The sequence below is a fragment of the Orcinus orca genome, chromosome 14 (assembly GCF_937001465.1).
Source record: "Orcinus orca chromosome 14, mOrcOrc1.1, whole genome shotgun sequence".
Classification (NCBI taxonomy): Eukaryota; Metazoa; Chordata; class Mammalia; order Artiodactyla; family Delphinidae; genus Orcinus; species Orcinus orca.
In genome coordinates this window covers 28,937,748-28,954,334 of record NC_064572.1, presented here as the reverse complement: position 1 = coordinate 28,954,334, position 16,587 = coordinate 28,937,748, and the positions used below count along the sequence as shown (strand labels likewise).

General features: G+C 52.3%; 1 protein-coding gene across 1 annotated transcript in view; it reads right to left on the bottom strand.

Annotated features, from left to right (window-relative positions):
• Positions 1–16,587, bottom strand: part of ADAMTS14 (ADAM metallopeptidase with thrombospondin type 1 motif 14) — a 97,695-nt gene that overhangs the window by 64,016 nt on the left and 17,092 nt on the right. The window contains exons 3-4 of the mRNA XM_004280777.4: positions 8,570–8,726; positions 2,828–3,018 (exon numbers count right to left, since the gene is read on the bottom strand). Of these exons, the coding sequence (XP_004280825.1) occupies positions 2,828–3,018; positions 8,570–8,726 (348 nt within the window). The remainder of the gene's footprint in view (positions 1–2,827; positions 3,019–8,569; positions 8,727–16,587) is intronic.

Sequence of the window (16,587 nt, the reverse complement as noted above, 5' to 3'; positions counted from 1 at the left end):
CCTTGCCTAAGGTCACACAGCTTACAAGGGTCTGGTTGCATGCCCTCCTAAGAGCCACCTTGCCTCCCGTGTGGCTGGATTATGGACCCCAGACAGCACAGGCAGCATCACACTACTTTATTTTCCTACAAATGTTGCCAGGGGGATTGGCATGACCATGGAGTTGACACTTCTGCTCATCAACTGTTTAGTTCCCAGAAATGTGTTACCACGTCCCTCATGAAAGCCATATTATTATCACCAACTACTTACTGGGAGCTTATGCCATGCGAGGTACCATGCTATGTGCTATGCGCCTCATTTAATCTCCCCAAACCCTTGCGTAGTAAGTATTGGTAGTGCTGGGGGGTTTTTGTTTTATTGGGTTTTTTTGGTTTTTTGCTTTTGTTTTTAACGTGGACCATTTTTAAAGTCTTTATTGAGTTTGTTACAATATTGCTTCTGTTTTACGTTTTGGTTTTTTGGCCACGAGTCATGTGGGATCTTAGCTCCCCGACCAGGGATCAAACCCACACCATCTGCGCTGGAAAGTGAAGTCCCAACCACTGGACCACCAGGGAAGTCCCCAGGTAATGCTGTTTTAAAAGTGGGGAGGGACTTCCCTGGTGGTCCAGTGGTAAAGAATCCACCTTCCAATGCAGGGGACGCAGGTTCGACCCCTGGTTGGGGAACTAAGATCCCACATGCCGCGGGGCAACTAAGCCCATGCGCATCAACTAGAGAGCCCGCGTGCCGCAACTGCAGAGCCCATGCGCTCTAGAGCCCACGTGCCACAACTAGACAGAAGTCCGTGCGCCACAATGAAAGAACCCACATGCTGCAAGTAAGACCTGAAGCACCCAAAAAAGGGACACTCGAGAGGGTTGGTGTTTTGGGGTTTTGACTTGCCCCCAAGGTCAAAAGACAGGAAGGGGCAGAGCCAGACTGGTTGATTTCAAAGCCCACGCTCTTGGCCAATCCACTAATGTTCCTCCCCACGCAGTACTGTGATCACTGTGATTGGCTGCACGTCCGTCTGTCACAGCCTCCAAGAACCTTGCACGTTAGACTGAGTGTAAGTTGATCTTATCGCAGCCCTGGCCCGCCTGCAGTCACCTTTGGGTCTCCGCGAGAATGCAGCCAGCCAACTTTCTTACAGGCCTCAGGTCAGAGGACCCTAACCTTCAGGCCAGTGGAGGCCCATGCAGGGGCTGGAAACTTTGGCTTTCTAAAGAGGCCCCACCTGGTACAAATGAACTTATTTACAAAACAGAAATTGAGTCACAGGTGTAGAAAACAAACTTATGGTTACCAGGGGGGAAGGGGGAGGGAGGGATAAATTGGGAGAATGGGATTGACACATACACACTACTATATATAAAATAGATAACTAATAAGGACCAGTAGGTCCTTATTAGCACAGGGAACTCTACTCAATACTCTGTGATGGCCTATGTGGGAAAAGAATCTTAAAAAAACTGGATATTTGTACACGTATAACTGATTCACTTTGCTGTACACCTGAAACTAACACCGCACTGTAAATCACCTACACTCCAATAAAAATTTTTTTAAATAAAATAAAAAATAAAGAGGTCCCACCATGTATATATATCTTCCTTCTCAGCTCTTATGTTCCGGATGAATGTTTATGATGAGCCGTCGAGCTGGGTCTCCTGCAGACTCCAAGCTGAAGGCCCCGCCCTGTCGTCTCCTGTTGATGGGGTGCTTGCCTCCTCCTGCCTGAACTCCACAGGACCCTAGTATTCTGAGCTGGGGCCTGACCCCCACGTCACCCCTCCACCTGGCTTCATAAAGGAGGGCCTAAGGTCCTGCCCCGTCTCTCCAGCATCCGGCCGAGGCCTGAGCAGTTTCCACCATAGGTCCCACTGTGCTTAGACCGGTCCCCATCCTCCCAGAGCCACAGCCACAGGCGCCTCTGACAAAGGCCTCTTGCCGGAAGAGAAACAGTGCAAGCCCACCCCTGACGCTTTCACCCTCCTTTCCCCTGGCCTCCCTCGTCTCTGCCCCTTTAGGTCAGAGGTGCCCAACTGTAGCCCACAGGCCAAATGTGGTGTGTAAATAGGTTTTGTTAAGCATTCACAGTGGGTTTCTTTATTTTAGCATTTTAAAAAATTGGGTGTTCCACTTGGATATCTCAATTTAAATTTTCCATACAAAAAGTTTTTTTAAAAAAACAAAACTGTCTGCATTTCTAACTTTTCTTTAAAAAAACTGGCCTTTCTGTGACAAGAGCCCTGCATCTCAGCATGAGAGCCTCCAGTGGCAGCTGAGCAGTGACCACCTGCTTTGGACAGTGCATGGCCTCTCTGCTTCACAGTCTCAAAATCTGCCCACGACCCTCATTTTCCCTGCCCGTCTGATCTCTGCGAACACCCAAGGCCCACCCTGGCGGCCTGGGATACCCCCTAGCAGACGGACAGCTCACTAGCCAGTCTCCCCAGCCTGGGATTGGGCATTTTCTCCAGATGATGAATCTCAGGGAAGTCCCTTCAACTCTAAGGCAAGTGAGGCCCCCGGCCGTGCCTGACCCAGGCTCTGAATGTGTCCAAGCCCAGAAGCCACTGGCCATGGGCTCTGGTTTGCCTGTAGGCACCTCAGCACAGGCATGCACAGCTGAGATCAGGCTGAGGCCTGGGATGGACGTCATGCCTGCTCAGGCCCATCTCACCACGGAAATCGCTGTCCAGCTGGACTAGGGAGCAGGCAGTGACTTCCCCGAGTCTACCCAGAAAACACCAGGCCCAGGAGAAACTGTCCATCAGACCAGCGCCGGGGGCCCCCACCCCAGCCCCTGCCCCCAGCCCCGGGACTCGGGGACACTCACGATGTTCATGAGGGTGAGGACGTAGTTCTGCACGTGCTCCTTCCCGTGGAAGCGCACCACCGAGTCGTCCACCGCCAGCAGCACCTCCATGCTGTAACTGCCCGGCTTGGCATGTCGCCGCTTCCGCTCTGCTTCTCCCAGCCGGTCCCCCACCAGGCCCAGCAGGTTGGGAAGGTCACCCAGGCCAAAAGCTGGAACCAGGACGGGAAGAAACCGAGGTCAAACCCACATAAGGGACTGTCACCATGACGCCGCCCCCGTCAAGCGTGCCCCTTTCCCTGCCTCTGAAAGCCAAGGCAGCATGAGGGTCTGTGCCATACCAGGTAACTGGTGGGCATGAGCCCTTTCCCTGGCACGAGGACACGGCGAGTCTCTGAGGCAATGAAGAGCAGAGAGGCGAGAACTGGCCCGGGTTCCATCTCCCCGTGCATCCTAGCCCAAGCGCCGCTGCTGCTCCAGGCTTCCCTCCCCCGCTGTGACATGGGGAGGGATAATCCTTGATCTCTTGCCCCACAAGCTTGCTGTAAAAATCAAAGGTGGCGCTGGGTGTAAACATCTTAATAAAGGAAAAAAAATTGTGATGTTACCGTGGCCTATGCGGGGCATTTTAGGGACCCCTGGAGTATGCCCTGTGCCCCTCAAATCCCTCCCAATCACCGCCAGCAACTCCAAATTTCACCATCACAGCTTTGGCCTTTTGGATGAAAGCAAAATATTTACTTCTTTAACCAGCATTTATTAACTTGTATGATATGATTTAAACTTGTATGATTAACTTGTATGACAAGGGCTATAATAGGACTGACTAGGGCAGGCTTCCACACCGAGACCCACACCAGGACTGGGGAGCTGGGGAAGGCTTCTGGAGAAGGGCGTATCGGAACTGGCTGGCGGAGAGCAGGAGACAACCCGCTGGAGTGCGGGGAACACAGGGCCCCGAGCAGGGGGAGCTGCGCCTGCAGCATCTATTGTGAGTATAAGGAGACCCCGCCCACTGACCCTCAGGAATGAATCAACGGACACCCGAGTTCTGCCTCTAAGCCTCCATGCACATAGGTACTTCAGGGACTGAAATCAGATCACAGGGCAACAGGGAACCACAGGGCTCCATGTCACTGTTTCTGTTTTCCCTTTGGTTAGTAGTGCTATCGTGCAAAGGAAGGAAAGCACTAGATTTAAGAGTTGGGAAAATGGGGACTTCCCTGGTGGTCCAGTGGGTAAGACTCTGCGCTCCCAGTACAGGGGGCCCGGGTTCAATCCCTGGTTGGGGAACTAGATCCTACATGCATGCCACAACTAAGAGTCTGCATGCCACAACTAAGAGTCCGCATGCCGGGATTCCCTGGTGGCGCAGTGGTTAAGAATCCGCCTGCCAATGCAGGGGGCATGGGTTTGAGCCCTGGCCCGGGAAGATCCCACATGCCACAGAGAAACTAAGCCCGTGTGTCACAACTACTGAAGCCCACATGCCTAGAGCCCGTACTCCGCAACAAGAGAAGCCACCGCAATGAGAAGCCCGCGCACTGCAACGAAGAGTAGCCCCTGCTCGCTGCAACTAGAGAAAGCCCGCGTGCAGCAACAAAGACCCAAACACAGCCAAAAATAAATAAATAAATAAATAAATTTATGGGGAAAAAAAAAGAGTTGGGAAAATGTATGGCCACTGGCCTAGTGGAGAAACCAGAAATGGGCAGCCGGCCCTCTGAACAATGCAATGCACAGCCTGGTGAGCAGGGCTCAGGCTGGTGTCCACCCTCCCTGCCCCTGAAGCCAACGCCTCTCTCTCTGCAGGTGACACTGCACCAGAGCTCCTGGTGGCCCTGCTGTCTGAGTCCAACAGTGAGTGCAGCAGCCCAGAGACAAATTCCTGGGAGGGGAGAAGACCCCCAGGAGGGGAGAAGGAGGGGCAAGGGCTCTATCCACGGAGTGAGTACAATCATAACAGCCACTTCCAACACATGAGCAGTGCCCGGAGGTTGCAGCAGTGCAAGTGAAACAGGGAACTTGACCCCTCACAGCTCTCCTTGCCAGGCCTGTCAAAGGGAGGCTCAGAGAGGTTGCCTGACTCATCTCAGGTCGTACAGCAAGTTCACGGCAAAAGGCCAGAATGTAAACCCAGACCTGCCACTCCCCATTATCACACCCTAACCGGCACCCAGGTTTCTCTCTCAACAAAAACAGTAACGGGCATTGGGGAGGGCCTGCTGACATCAGCTATAGACCTTGGAGATGTTCCAGTCACACCCTCTTTCATGGGCCAGATATAGGGAATCCTCAAAGCGAGGAGAGGTGAGGGCAGCAGGTCACTGGGAACGTTCACTGAGCCCACCCAAGAAGCCCCATGAGAATGGAAAGTGCTGCAGCTGCTTTGAAAACCAGTTTGGCAGCTCCCCCGAAAGTTAAACACAGTGTAGCCATAGGACCTAGCAATCCACTCTTAGGTATATATGCAAAAGAACTGAAAACATATGTTCACACAAAACCTTGTACAAGAATGTTCATAGCAGCATTATCATAATAGCGAAAAAATGGAAACAACCCAAATGTCCACCAACAGAAGAACAGATAAACAAAATGTGGTCTCTCCACAGGATGGACTATTACCCTGCCATAAAAAGGAGTAAAGTACTGATACATGCTCCAGCACGGATGAACCCTACATGCTAAGTGAAAGAAGGCCAATCACAAAGGCCACAGGCTGTATGATTCCACATACAGGGGATGTCCAGAAGAGACAAATCTCTAGAGAGAGAAGATCGATTGGTGGTTGCCAGGGGGTTGAGGAGAGGAGAACGGGAGTGACAGCTAATTCATGGGTATCAAGTTTTTTATGGGAGTGGTGGAAGTGTTCTAGAATTAGATAATGGTGATGGTCCCACAAAATTGTGAAGAGATATATACAGACTGCCAACAAACACATGGAAGAATGCTCAACATCATTAATCATTAGAGAAATGCAAATCAAAACTACAATGAGATATCATCTCACACCAGTCAGAATGGCCATCATCAAAAAAATCTAGAAACAATAAATGTTGGAGAGGGTGTGGAGAAAAGGGAACACTCTTGCACTGCTGTTGGGAATGTGAATTGGTTCAGCCACTATGGAGAACAGTATGGAGGTTCCTTAAAAAACTACAAATAGAACTACCATATGACCCAGCAATCCCACTACTGGGCATATACCCTGAGAAAACCGAAATTCAAAAAGAGTCATGTACCAAAATGTTCATTGCAGCTCTATTTACAATAGCCCAGAGATGGAAACAACCTAAGTGCCCATCATCGGATGAATGGATAAAGAAGATGTGGCACATATATACAATGGAATATTACTCAGCCATAAAAAGAAACGAAATTGAGCTATTTGTAATGAGGTGGATAGACCTAGAGTCTGTCATACAGAGTGAAGTAAGTCAGAAAGAAAAAGACAAATACCGTATGCTAACACATATATATGGAATTTAAGAAAAAAAATGTCATGAAGAACCTAGGGGTAAGACAGGAATAAAGACGCAGACCTACTGGAGAACGGACTTGAGGATATGGGGAGGAGGAAGGGTGAGCTGTGACAGGGCGAGAGAGAGTCATGGACATATACACACTAACAAACTTAGTAAGGTAGATAGCTAGTGGGAAGCAGCCGCATGGCACAGGGATATTGGCTCGGTGCTTTGTGACAGCCTGTAGGGGTTGGATAGGGAGGGTGGGAGGGAGGGAGATGCAAGAGGGAAGACATATGGGAACATATGTATATGTATAACTGATTCACTTTGTTATAAAGCAGAAACTAACACACCATTGTAAAGCAGTTATACCCCAATAAAGATGTTAAAAAAAACAAAACAAAACAACAACAAAAACCCAAACTGAATTGTATATGTTAAAATGGATTTTCTCTCGATTAAAAAAAGCAGCAGCAGCCTTAAGCCCCAGCCTGGCCAGGGGACGAGCTGCCCTGGCGTCTGGCAGCCCCGGCCCCCAGCCGAGGAGCCAGAACTCTGGCAACAGGCACGTATGTCCTGTTGGCATCCAGGTCCCAGGGACCTGGACAGTGGGAAGGCGGCTACAAAGCAGGACTGAGGAAAGGACAGCATTAGGAGCATAGGAACGTCCAGGGCACAGCCTCCAAGGTCAAACCTCTCATCTTAACTGAGATGTTAAATGGAGACAGCCGCACCCAGAAACACTTCACAAACTGGGCTCAGATGCAAAGCTGGCCTTAAATTAACAGTGAGTGAGTCACAGGTTTTCAAGGAAGTCCCCTATCACCCTTGTCTTTCTAAGGAAGGACCCACATGGGCCAAGGGCACGACACCACCCACAGGCCCACAGGAGGTTCAGCCGGGCAGCCTGATGAAAGGGAGTCAGAGCAGCATTCGGGGCCTGAACCCCACCCTGAGCTCAGCGGTCTCGGCCTCCCAGCCAGTGACCGAGGTGGTGGACTGTGTGGTCGGTTCCAGGCTCACAGCCCTGGAGTAGGACTTCCCCAAGGTCTCTCCCCATAAGGGAGGATTTACGGTCTTTTGATTCAGAACTGGCCTCAGATAAAATTGGAGCCCGAGGGAGACTTGTCATTCCTCCCAGCCATGGTGGTGGGAACGGTCACCACCTGCTCCTGAGACCCTCCCCAGCCCCCCGGAGGCTCCGCCCAGTCCCTCAGCTCCCCCCCACCCCGCCACCGCCAGGCCTCCACCATCGCAACGTAAGTGCAGCATCACTGTGAGCAACGGGGGGACAGCAGCTGGGGCTTCAGCGGAGGCATTATATGTGGGGACAACTGGTTTCCAGGCATTCCTTCACACTGGGCCCAACCCTGCCAGGGCCCAGGCAGGAGGGTGTGGTCACTCATGGCCAGATTCCACCCAGGGTCTCATGTCTTAGTGGCCAAAGGGGCTTCGAGACAAAGCTCAGTCCGACTATGAAGTCGGCACGGCCCCAGGACCAGCACGGGTTGCATCCACTCCTTCATTCACTTAACCACGCGTCCTGAGTAGGCGTGCAGGCCGGGGTGCAGGCTCTGGTGCTGGTCACTGGGGTGCAGAGACGCCCCTCGCAGGGCTCTCACCCTAACATGGCAGCAGTTACCTCAATAACAAGACCGTGATAAGAGCAACCATTCATCAAACACCTACTAGGTGCTAAGCTCCATGCGGGGATTTCTGTACACACTATAATACACACAGCCTTAGAGGTAACAACGATCGCCCCCACTTTACAGATTAGAAAAAGAGGCTCAGAGATGTTAAGTAACTTGTTGGGGTCACACAGTAGACAGTGGTGGAGGTAGGATTTTTAAATGGTCTGTTGGACACAGAGCTGACCCTGGTGGTCTGACCCCAGGCAGTCTCCCTACAAGTGCCCTAAGAACCTCCTTCCCGTGGTTCCCAGGGGCTGAGATGATTTTCGGGGGGGGAAGAGCTAACTGCAGCCATTCCACCTTCTGCCTTGGCAGAGAAACAGCCTTGCAACGCAGCACTGAGCCCCTCAGAGACACTGGAGTCCCAAGGAGTACAGTTCAGGGGACTCAAGTACCCTTCTGGGCCCCAACTCCAGCCTGTTATGGTAGCCCCTAAAACCCAGTGGCATTTCTCTGCTAGTGCAGTAGGTCTACATGGCCCAGTCCCATTACACAGCTGAGAAGACTGAGGCCAGGAGTTGAGAAGTTCAGGCCAGAAGTTACCTAAAAACACCCCTGAGGTGTGGACGGAGGTAGAGCTGGGGGCCCCGCCCACAGCCTACCTTCATTGTGAAGGTCCCCGAGAGGCTCTGTCCACGCCTGCTGGATGACTTCCCGGCGGTACACCACGTGCATCCTCCCGCTGGCCTCCGTCTCCTGCTGCCCCCGCTCCAGGGGCTCAATGAAGTAGTCAGTGCTGTCTGTGCGGATGAGGCCCGCCTGAACCAGGGGCACGGCGAGCAGAAGGAAAGAGGGGGAGAGAGAAGAGATGTGAACACACGACAGAACGGGTGAGCGTGTGCGACTGCAAACGAGTGCGACTAAACGAGTACAGACTCTTCCTCTAGGGGCTTGGGGGGCCCTGGGATGCCAGCAGGGACATGGGAGGGGGTGTCAGGGGGCCAAGCAAGGGCTCCCATGCCCATTGCAAGCAGAGCAGATCCACTTCCACTGTGTTGTACACTCACGGGGTTCCACGGAACATTTCACTTAAACAAAGGGTTCCAGTGCTTAAAATGGCAGGTCACTGTCACAGGGACTAGGTACACACACCAAAGCACCCCAAAGTGCTATCACTATCCCGCGGATTTGCCTGTATCTACAGACAGACAAGAAGGGAAAGTCCTATCAGTAAAGGTTAATTATCCCTACCTAAGGTGGGCACTGGACCCCAACTCCAGGACAAAGCGCTGTTATTTCAGATTTAAAGCATGTGCGCATACACACCAGGGAGGGCAGCTCGTGTCTGCTGACGATAAATGAGCCAGGACAGTGCCCCAGGAGTGTGCGCTCTGTTTTTACTCTAATTTTTCGCCTGCATCAAAACAGACCCTTAAAAAAAAAAAACCAAGTGTTGGCCTTGGAAATGAGAACATAAAAATATAACCTTGGCCAAGCCCAGCCAACATGTTATTAGGTCCCAATGAAGGCAATATTCACAGGGGCCAATGAAACATATAACTGGATGTGTGTGAATAGACGTGGTACAGGTCCCCTACCTACCACCCACACATCAGCTCTATAAAGCAGTAAGAGACACCCATCATGGTGCCTGGAAAACAGGAGGCAATCCTTTAAAAATATATACTTGTTGAATTCCTTCACTCATTCGACAAATACCTACGGAGTGCCTACGACATACCAGCCCTGCGCCAGACACTGGGAACGCAGCTGTGAACACAAAGCAGGGAAGGAAGGAGCCATTTTTATAAATCTTCCCCTTTGCATAGGAGCTGCCTCTTTGTAAAGCAGCCGCTACTGTGCGCAACAAAATTCCACCAACTGTCCCACCTCAGCCTGTTCTGAGCTGGCTTCTTAGGGAACCCCCTTCAAGGCTTCCTGAGCACACAACAGCGAACTCCCAGCAGCAGCCCATCTTCTTCCTGTCCCTTCCTGCTATGTCTCTCCATCAAACTGCAAACACCATGTTGGATCAAATCCAGGATGGCCTTCTGCTCCAATCAGGAGGCCAAAAAACGTTCTAGGGAAAATAGCCAGCCTGACCCGAATAAGTTTGGGGCTTCCCAAGGTAACCATTTGATCAGGTGACACTCAATTGTCTGCAAAAGTTCTGGTCTGCTTACTAAAATGACAACGTCAAACTCTATATTAAGCACACGTCCTTTCATTTAAAGCACTTTCCCTTTTTTTTACTTTTGCACCTGCCATGTGCCCAGGGCAGGGAGACACAGATAAATAAGGCCCAGCCTTTGGCTGTGAGTTGCTCATTGTCTGGTTGGAGGGGCCCACAGAGGAGCAGAGGGTATCCAACTTGTTGGGCTTGGCGCATTGGCAGATATACCTGAGGGACAGGTATCCATCAGGCTCTCGGTCGTAAGGGGCAGAAATTCAACTTGAACCCCCGTGGACCAAAGGGGAGCGTGTTGGCCCCTGGACAAACCATGGCAGGTGCAGGCACTGGAAGTGAGGGACCCAGTGCCCACGGCTCCCTCTCCACCCTCCTCATGGGCCACTCTGCATCAGCTTCATTCTCCCGGACAAGGCTGTGTTCTTAGAGGCACAGCTCTGCTCTGACACCACAGACAAGCAGGCTTTCCTTGCATAGTCTCATCTGGAACAGCCCAAGGGAGACTGTGGTTGGTCCGGCCTGAGTCACATGGTCACCCTGGGACTGGCAGTCTCCGTTCAACCTCCACGGCCAGCGGCAGGGTAATCAGCGCATCGGAAGAAGGGAGAAACTGACAGGGTAGCAAAAGAAACCTACGTGAGCTGGAAAGGGCACAGCAGGTAGGGGACCCAGGCACAGGTGTGGAAGCAGGAAGGGCAGTGTGGGGCTGGGGAGGCATCCAGGCTCGTGGGCAGAGACTGAGCCAAACCTGCATAAGTGATGGGCCTCCTACCTGCATAAGTGAGAGGCCCAAGTCGAAGGTCCTCTGCCACTGCGGACCCGCAGAGCCTGCCGAAGGAAGCTGTCTTCCAGGGTACATAGGGCTGCAGGATGGGAGGACCCAGGGCATTCCCCCCAAAGCTACTGCAGCTCGGCTGCCAAGAGAGACTCTCCGCCAGGCCCCACGCCCATCCATCCCATCCCAACTTCTGTACCCCCGTCTGATACCCAAGGACACTGTTGCCACCCCTCCAAAGACCCCTGGACCAAGCAAAGCAAGAGACCCTCACAGCACAAGTCAGACAACCTGTGCTTCCTCCAGGCCAAACTCACACAAACCCAGGCTCACTGAGGGCTATAGTCGCTCTGTTTCTCTCTGCCCATCACAGCTCTGCAAACAGCCCGGCAGAGGAGAATTCTCCAGACCAGGGGGCAGGAGACTCCATCCAGCTACCGCCCCCCGCCCCCGACACTGGGTCACTTGATCACAGCCTCCCCTGTTCTGGGACTTGGTTAACCCACTACACAGGAGGATTCTTCAGAATCTGGCATTCCCTGCCACATCACCCACTGGGTCCCTGTGGCCGCCAGACCTCAGTGCCTCACATGAGGGACGCAGGTTCCAGAATGATGCGCACAGCACAGGGCTGGGCTGCAAGGTACTACCTTCCAGCCCACCCCTCCCTTTCAGGATGGCCATGCCTGCCCCAGTCTGAGGCTTCAATACCCTGACAACATCCCCAGTCAGGGGACCTCTGACATTTGCTTGGATGCCTCCAGTGACAGGGAGCTCCCCCTCTCAAGATATAACCTGTTCTGGGTGGGGACACTCGTAATGGCTTACTGAGTTGAAACACACTTCTCTACATTCTGCCCTTTATGAACAGTCTTATTGCCACTGCTATTAATAACAGTACCTGCCACTTATATTTACACATCTTAATTCATCTTTACGACAACCCTATGAGATAGGCACTAATATTAGACTCATCTCGGGCTTCCCTGGTGGCGCAGTGGTTGAGAGTCCGCCTGCCGATGCAGGGGACACGGGTTCGTGCCCCGGTCCGGGAAGATCCCACATGCTGCGGAGCGGCTGGGCCCGTGAGCCATGGCCGCTGGGCCTGCGCGTCCGGAGCCTGTGCTCCGCAACGGGAGAGGCCACAACAGTGAGAGGCCCGCGTACCGCAAAAAAAAAAAAAAAAAAAATTAGACTCATCTCATGGATGAGGAAACAGAGGTTCAGAATGGTTAAGTAACTTGCCCAGAGTCACCCAGCAAGTAAGGGACAGCACTAGAACAACAGCCCAGCTCTGTGTGGCTGTTTGACCTAGGCTCTATTACCTCAGGCCGCTCGGGCCCTGCTCCTGCCCTGGGGGCCCACTTGGAGCATTCTTTCATAGTCCCGACTGCAAGTCCCTGGGCCTCTGGTCTGGCCTTGCAGAGCAAGCAGGATATTCATTTCCCACCTCTGGACGAAAACATTCGATGGAAGCCAGTCCACCTGCCACCACTGACGTGAGGATGAGGAGAAACTTCAGCACACAGCCTTAGGGGGAGCAGACCCCTCCCGCCGCCTGGTGACCACCCTCCATGCACACACCAGCCCTCCCCTACCAGCCATGGAAGACCCGGGATTCCTGGGACTGGACTAGCCCCCATACCCTCAGCCCTCTCCCCAGGGAAGAGTTAAAGGAACCCCTATTTTTCCACCCAGTGAACTGTTTAGGGCAAAGACCCAAGCCCTGTCATATGCAAGGGCTAGGAAGTAAGTTTCAAACCTCTTTGTAACTGCAGATCCCACCAGCCCCACCTCCACCCCACCCCCTCACTGACATCCAGATCAGAACCTCCCTAGTGATCACCCTCATCTATTTAGGGCATCATGTCCAGGCCTTGGCAGTTCTGGGCCACGTCTGGGCTCCCTCTTGGCCTCCGAGACCCTCCTCCTGGAGAAGGGATGGCAAGGCAGGCCCGGCCACCAGATCAGGAGGCGGCCTGGGCCAGTTCCTCCCCGCGGCCCTCCGTTTCCCCGTCTGCACCAGGAGAGGTTTGGCCCGCGCTCCCCTCCAGCGCTGCCCTGGCCAGGAAACCAGGCACCGCTCAGGGCAGACAGCCTGGCAACGGGAACCTTCTGGCTCTCTGCCTCCTCACCAAATTACTCCCGTCTCTCAATTTATGAGATGTTTATATTTCCGACAAGTGGTGGCTAATTTTAAGCACTAAAATCAAATCAAATTTCTGTATAAGAAATCAAGAAAGGGGGAGAGACTAAGTTCTGGTGGAATGGAAAATAAATGTCAGCTGTATCTGTTTTCACCCATAAGTTATTCTTCTGGAAACAGTAGATAAGTAGGAAATATATTCCAGAAAGATCCTTTGTGCAATAAAAATGACAACAAATAGCTGTTTATATCCAATTGAGCCACATACTCTATAGGCCTTCGGGCAATTTCTCCAAATGGAAACCCACCAGAGGGCAAGCCTGGCCCGCTCAGCCCTGCTCTAGACCCGTTAATACGGCTGCTCCTGAGGACTCTTTCCTGGAAGCTGTGTGGCTGAGGGAGGGGCCTGTTTGAATTTTCCAACACAGCTGTGACACCGTTCTGGTTGCAAAGGTGACAGCTTCTTCTGCGTCTTCATACAGAGGCCCTCAGGCCGTGCTAGCTAAGGTCTTCCAGTCCAGCTTCCCCTCAGGAAAAAACCCCAAACCCAGAGTGTAATTCCAGAGCACCTGAAGGAGACGGGTGACGACAGCGTAGGTGACTTGCTGCCTTAGAAGTCACCTGTGTCCTGCCATGGGTCATAACTGAAGAGCTCAGCTGGTTACCAGCAGCTGTCTAGCATCAGGGTGAGGTCCCAAATATTTCAGCAGATAACTGAAGTCATACTATTTTGAAATTCGTATGTATGTGGGAATGTGTATATATAAACATGTTTATTCTAAAACTGCATGTACTTGCACGTAAACTGGGAGGCACAGATAAAACGAGCCAACAAACAGATCTCCAGGGAGGCCAGAGATCGAGATCCCAAAGGACACCTCGGACAGTGCACAAGTCCAGACTTGGACAAGGACAGGGGTCCATCTGTGCTGAGTCAGGTGCAGAGACAACGAGCAAGGACCCAGCCCGGATCTGGGAAAGGGGAATCCCGAGCCCCCTTGCTGCCCCCTCAGATTGGCCAACCTTTGTCAAATGCCCAGAAGGAGGGCCCATTTCGAGATGGCGGCTGCAGTGCAGCCAGCTGAGGTGTGGGCCAGGTCTCCCCTTCCTCCTCCTTCCAAGGCCGGCCTATGTGGGGCTCCCCAGCAGGGAAAGAAGCAGAGCAGGCCACCCCCAACCCTACCATCCTTCCACCTCCCAAGGAGAGTGCATTCTCGGGCCTGAACTTGTTCTGGAAATTCCATTACGAGGGTTTGACTGCCAGCTGTGCTGTCTCAGGTTCTAGGCTTCCAGCAAATTCAGATTGAAACTGTTCCACTGGAGGAAACAAAAGTAAACCCAGCAAGTGGAGGCTGGGTGATGCACACCCTGGGAATGGCATGAGAATCAGAAGTGGCTTCCACTAGGCTCGCCCCCAACAGAGCCACCTACTTCTATCCCCAGCCACTGCCAGCCAGGCTGCCTCCGAGATCACATCACCTGCTACAACCTCAGAAACCTTGACTGCGGGTGTCTCCTTCCCTCCCCGCACCATCCTGCTCACCTAACTCTAGCACGCTGGCTCCAGCTACAATTAAACTTCATCAAGACCTCCAACACCTGGCCCCACCACTCCACCACTGTCAATCCCCCCTCCAAGTCCTCACTTCTCCTCTCACCACCTTGGACTTCTTGATCCAGACACATAATAGTTCTTGTGCAAACACCCATAACTCTCTCCTGCCTTTCCCTCCATCCTGCTCTCCCAGAGAAGCCTCTGCCCTCGTTCAACCCAAGCCGCCACCCACTCCACGTCTGCACACTGATGGAGAAAACGCACACGGTGCCCACTGGTCTCCCTTGGAATCAGTGTCCAGAGCTCTCATGTGAGCACGATGCAGGCAGGGGACTCTGCAGCACTGCCCTGTTACACCTGTGTTCCCGTTTTCCCATTGGCTTGGACATCTAACACTGGTCCCGCCCCCACCCTCTCCTGTTTTCAAGGAGAAAACAGACACCGTCCGGCAGGGCTCTCCCACCACCACATGAGCTCCCATAGCCGTGCCCTGTGCTCAGGACCACCCCCTTCTCACCGCCTCAAGACTTAACTCCTGCAATTAGCATCCCTCTTTCTGGCATCACCAGGCCCTCCCCCTCTCCTGATTCAGTCCCGTTGACACGTATTGATAAGCGCACTTGAGGATCTCCCATATGTGAAATTCCCTCCCAGCCCTGTCCAGCTACTGCCAGGGTCTCTGCCTCCCTCCACAGCAGAAAGAGTTGTCCACACTCACCGCCTGCACCTCCATGCCTCGCCTCTATCCACACCACAGGGGCTTCTAGAACCACCACTTCCTGGAAACTGCTCTCATCACAGTCACCTGTGACCTCATGTGGCCAGAGCCAGAAATCACTTCTTTGTCCTGGTCTCACTCAGCTCCTCCAGCCACACACACACATGCTCCCTGGGGATTTCTCCTGATCCTATGGGGATTATGTATTTGCAGGTAACTCCAAAATTACATCCTCAGCTCTGACCCCTCCCGAAATTCCATGTAAGACCGTACAACAGTCTCCCTGATAGAGACCCTGGGCTTCCGCTGGGCACCGCAAACTTTAAAGCAGACCTACTCCTCCTCCCCATGTTTCCCCCATCTCAGCAAATGACACTATCTTTTCCCCAGTTACTCAAGCCAAAAACCAAGGGGAGGGGTGGGCCCAGGGATTAGGTTTTTTTCAAGTCCTTCCACCTCCCCAGTGGTTCTGTTAAGTCAATTCAACTGAAAGACACACCCAACATAACCTGCAGGGACCAGACCCTCTGTGGGATCATCCTGGGCCATTGCCTCTGATTCACGACGAACGTGAGGTGGCCAGTGCCACCCCACACGCCCCCATAGCCTGAGACCATCGTTCCCTCTCTCAGCAGGTCTTTACGAAGCATCTACTGCGTGCTGGGCTTGGGGGTGGGGGTGGGGTGCAAAAAATATGAAACCAGCCTCTGCTCTCCTAGCGAGGGACTTGCGTCTAATATAGGTAAAGAACCCTTACCGCTCACTAAGAAGAAGACAACCCAATTTAAAAATGGGGAAAGAACCTAAGTAAACATTTCTCCAGGGAAGACATACAAATGGCCAATAAGCACATGAAAAGGTGCTCAACATCATCAGTCATTAGGGAAATGCAAATCAAAACCACAATGAGATACCCCTCATACCCACAAGGATGGCTAGAATCAAAAAGTCAGACACTAACAAGTGTTGACAGGGATGTGGAGAAATTGGAACCCTCATACATTGCTGGTGGGAATGTAAAACGATGCAGCTACTTAGGAAACCAGTCTGGCAGTTCCACAAAATACTAAACAGAGTTTCCATATGAGCCAGCAATTCCACTTGGTATAAACTCAAGAGAAATGAAAACATAAGTCTACATAAAAACCTTTACACAAATGTTCACTGCAGCATTACTTACAGCAGCCAAGAGGTGGAAACAACCCAAATGCCCATCGGCAGACGAATGGATAAACAAAACGTGGTGTAACCATATAATGGAATGTTACTTAGCCATAAAAAAGTAAGAAATGCCGAAA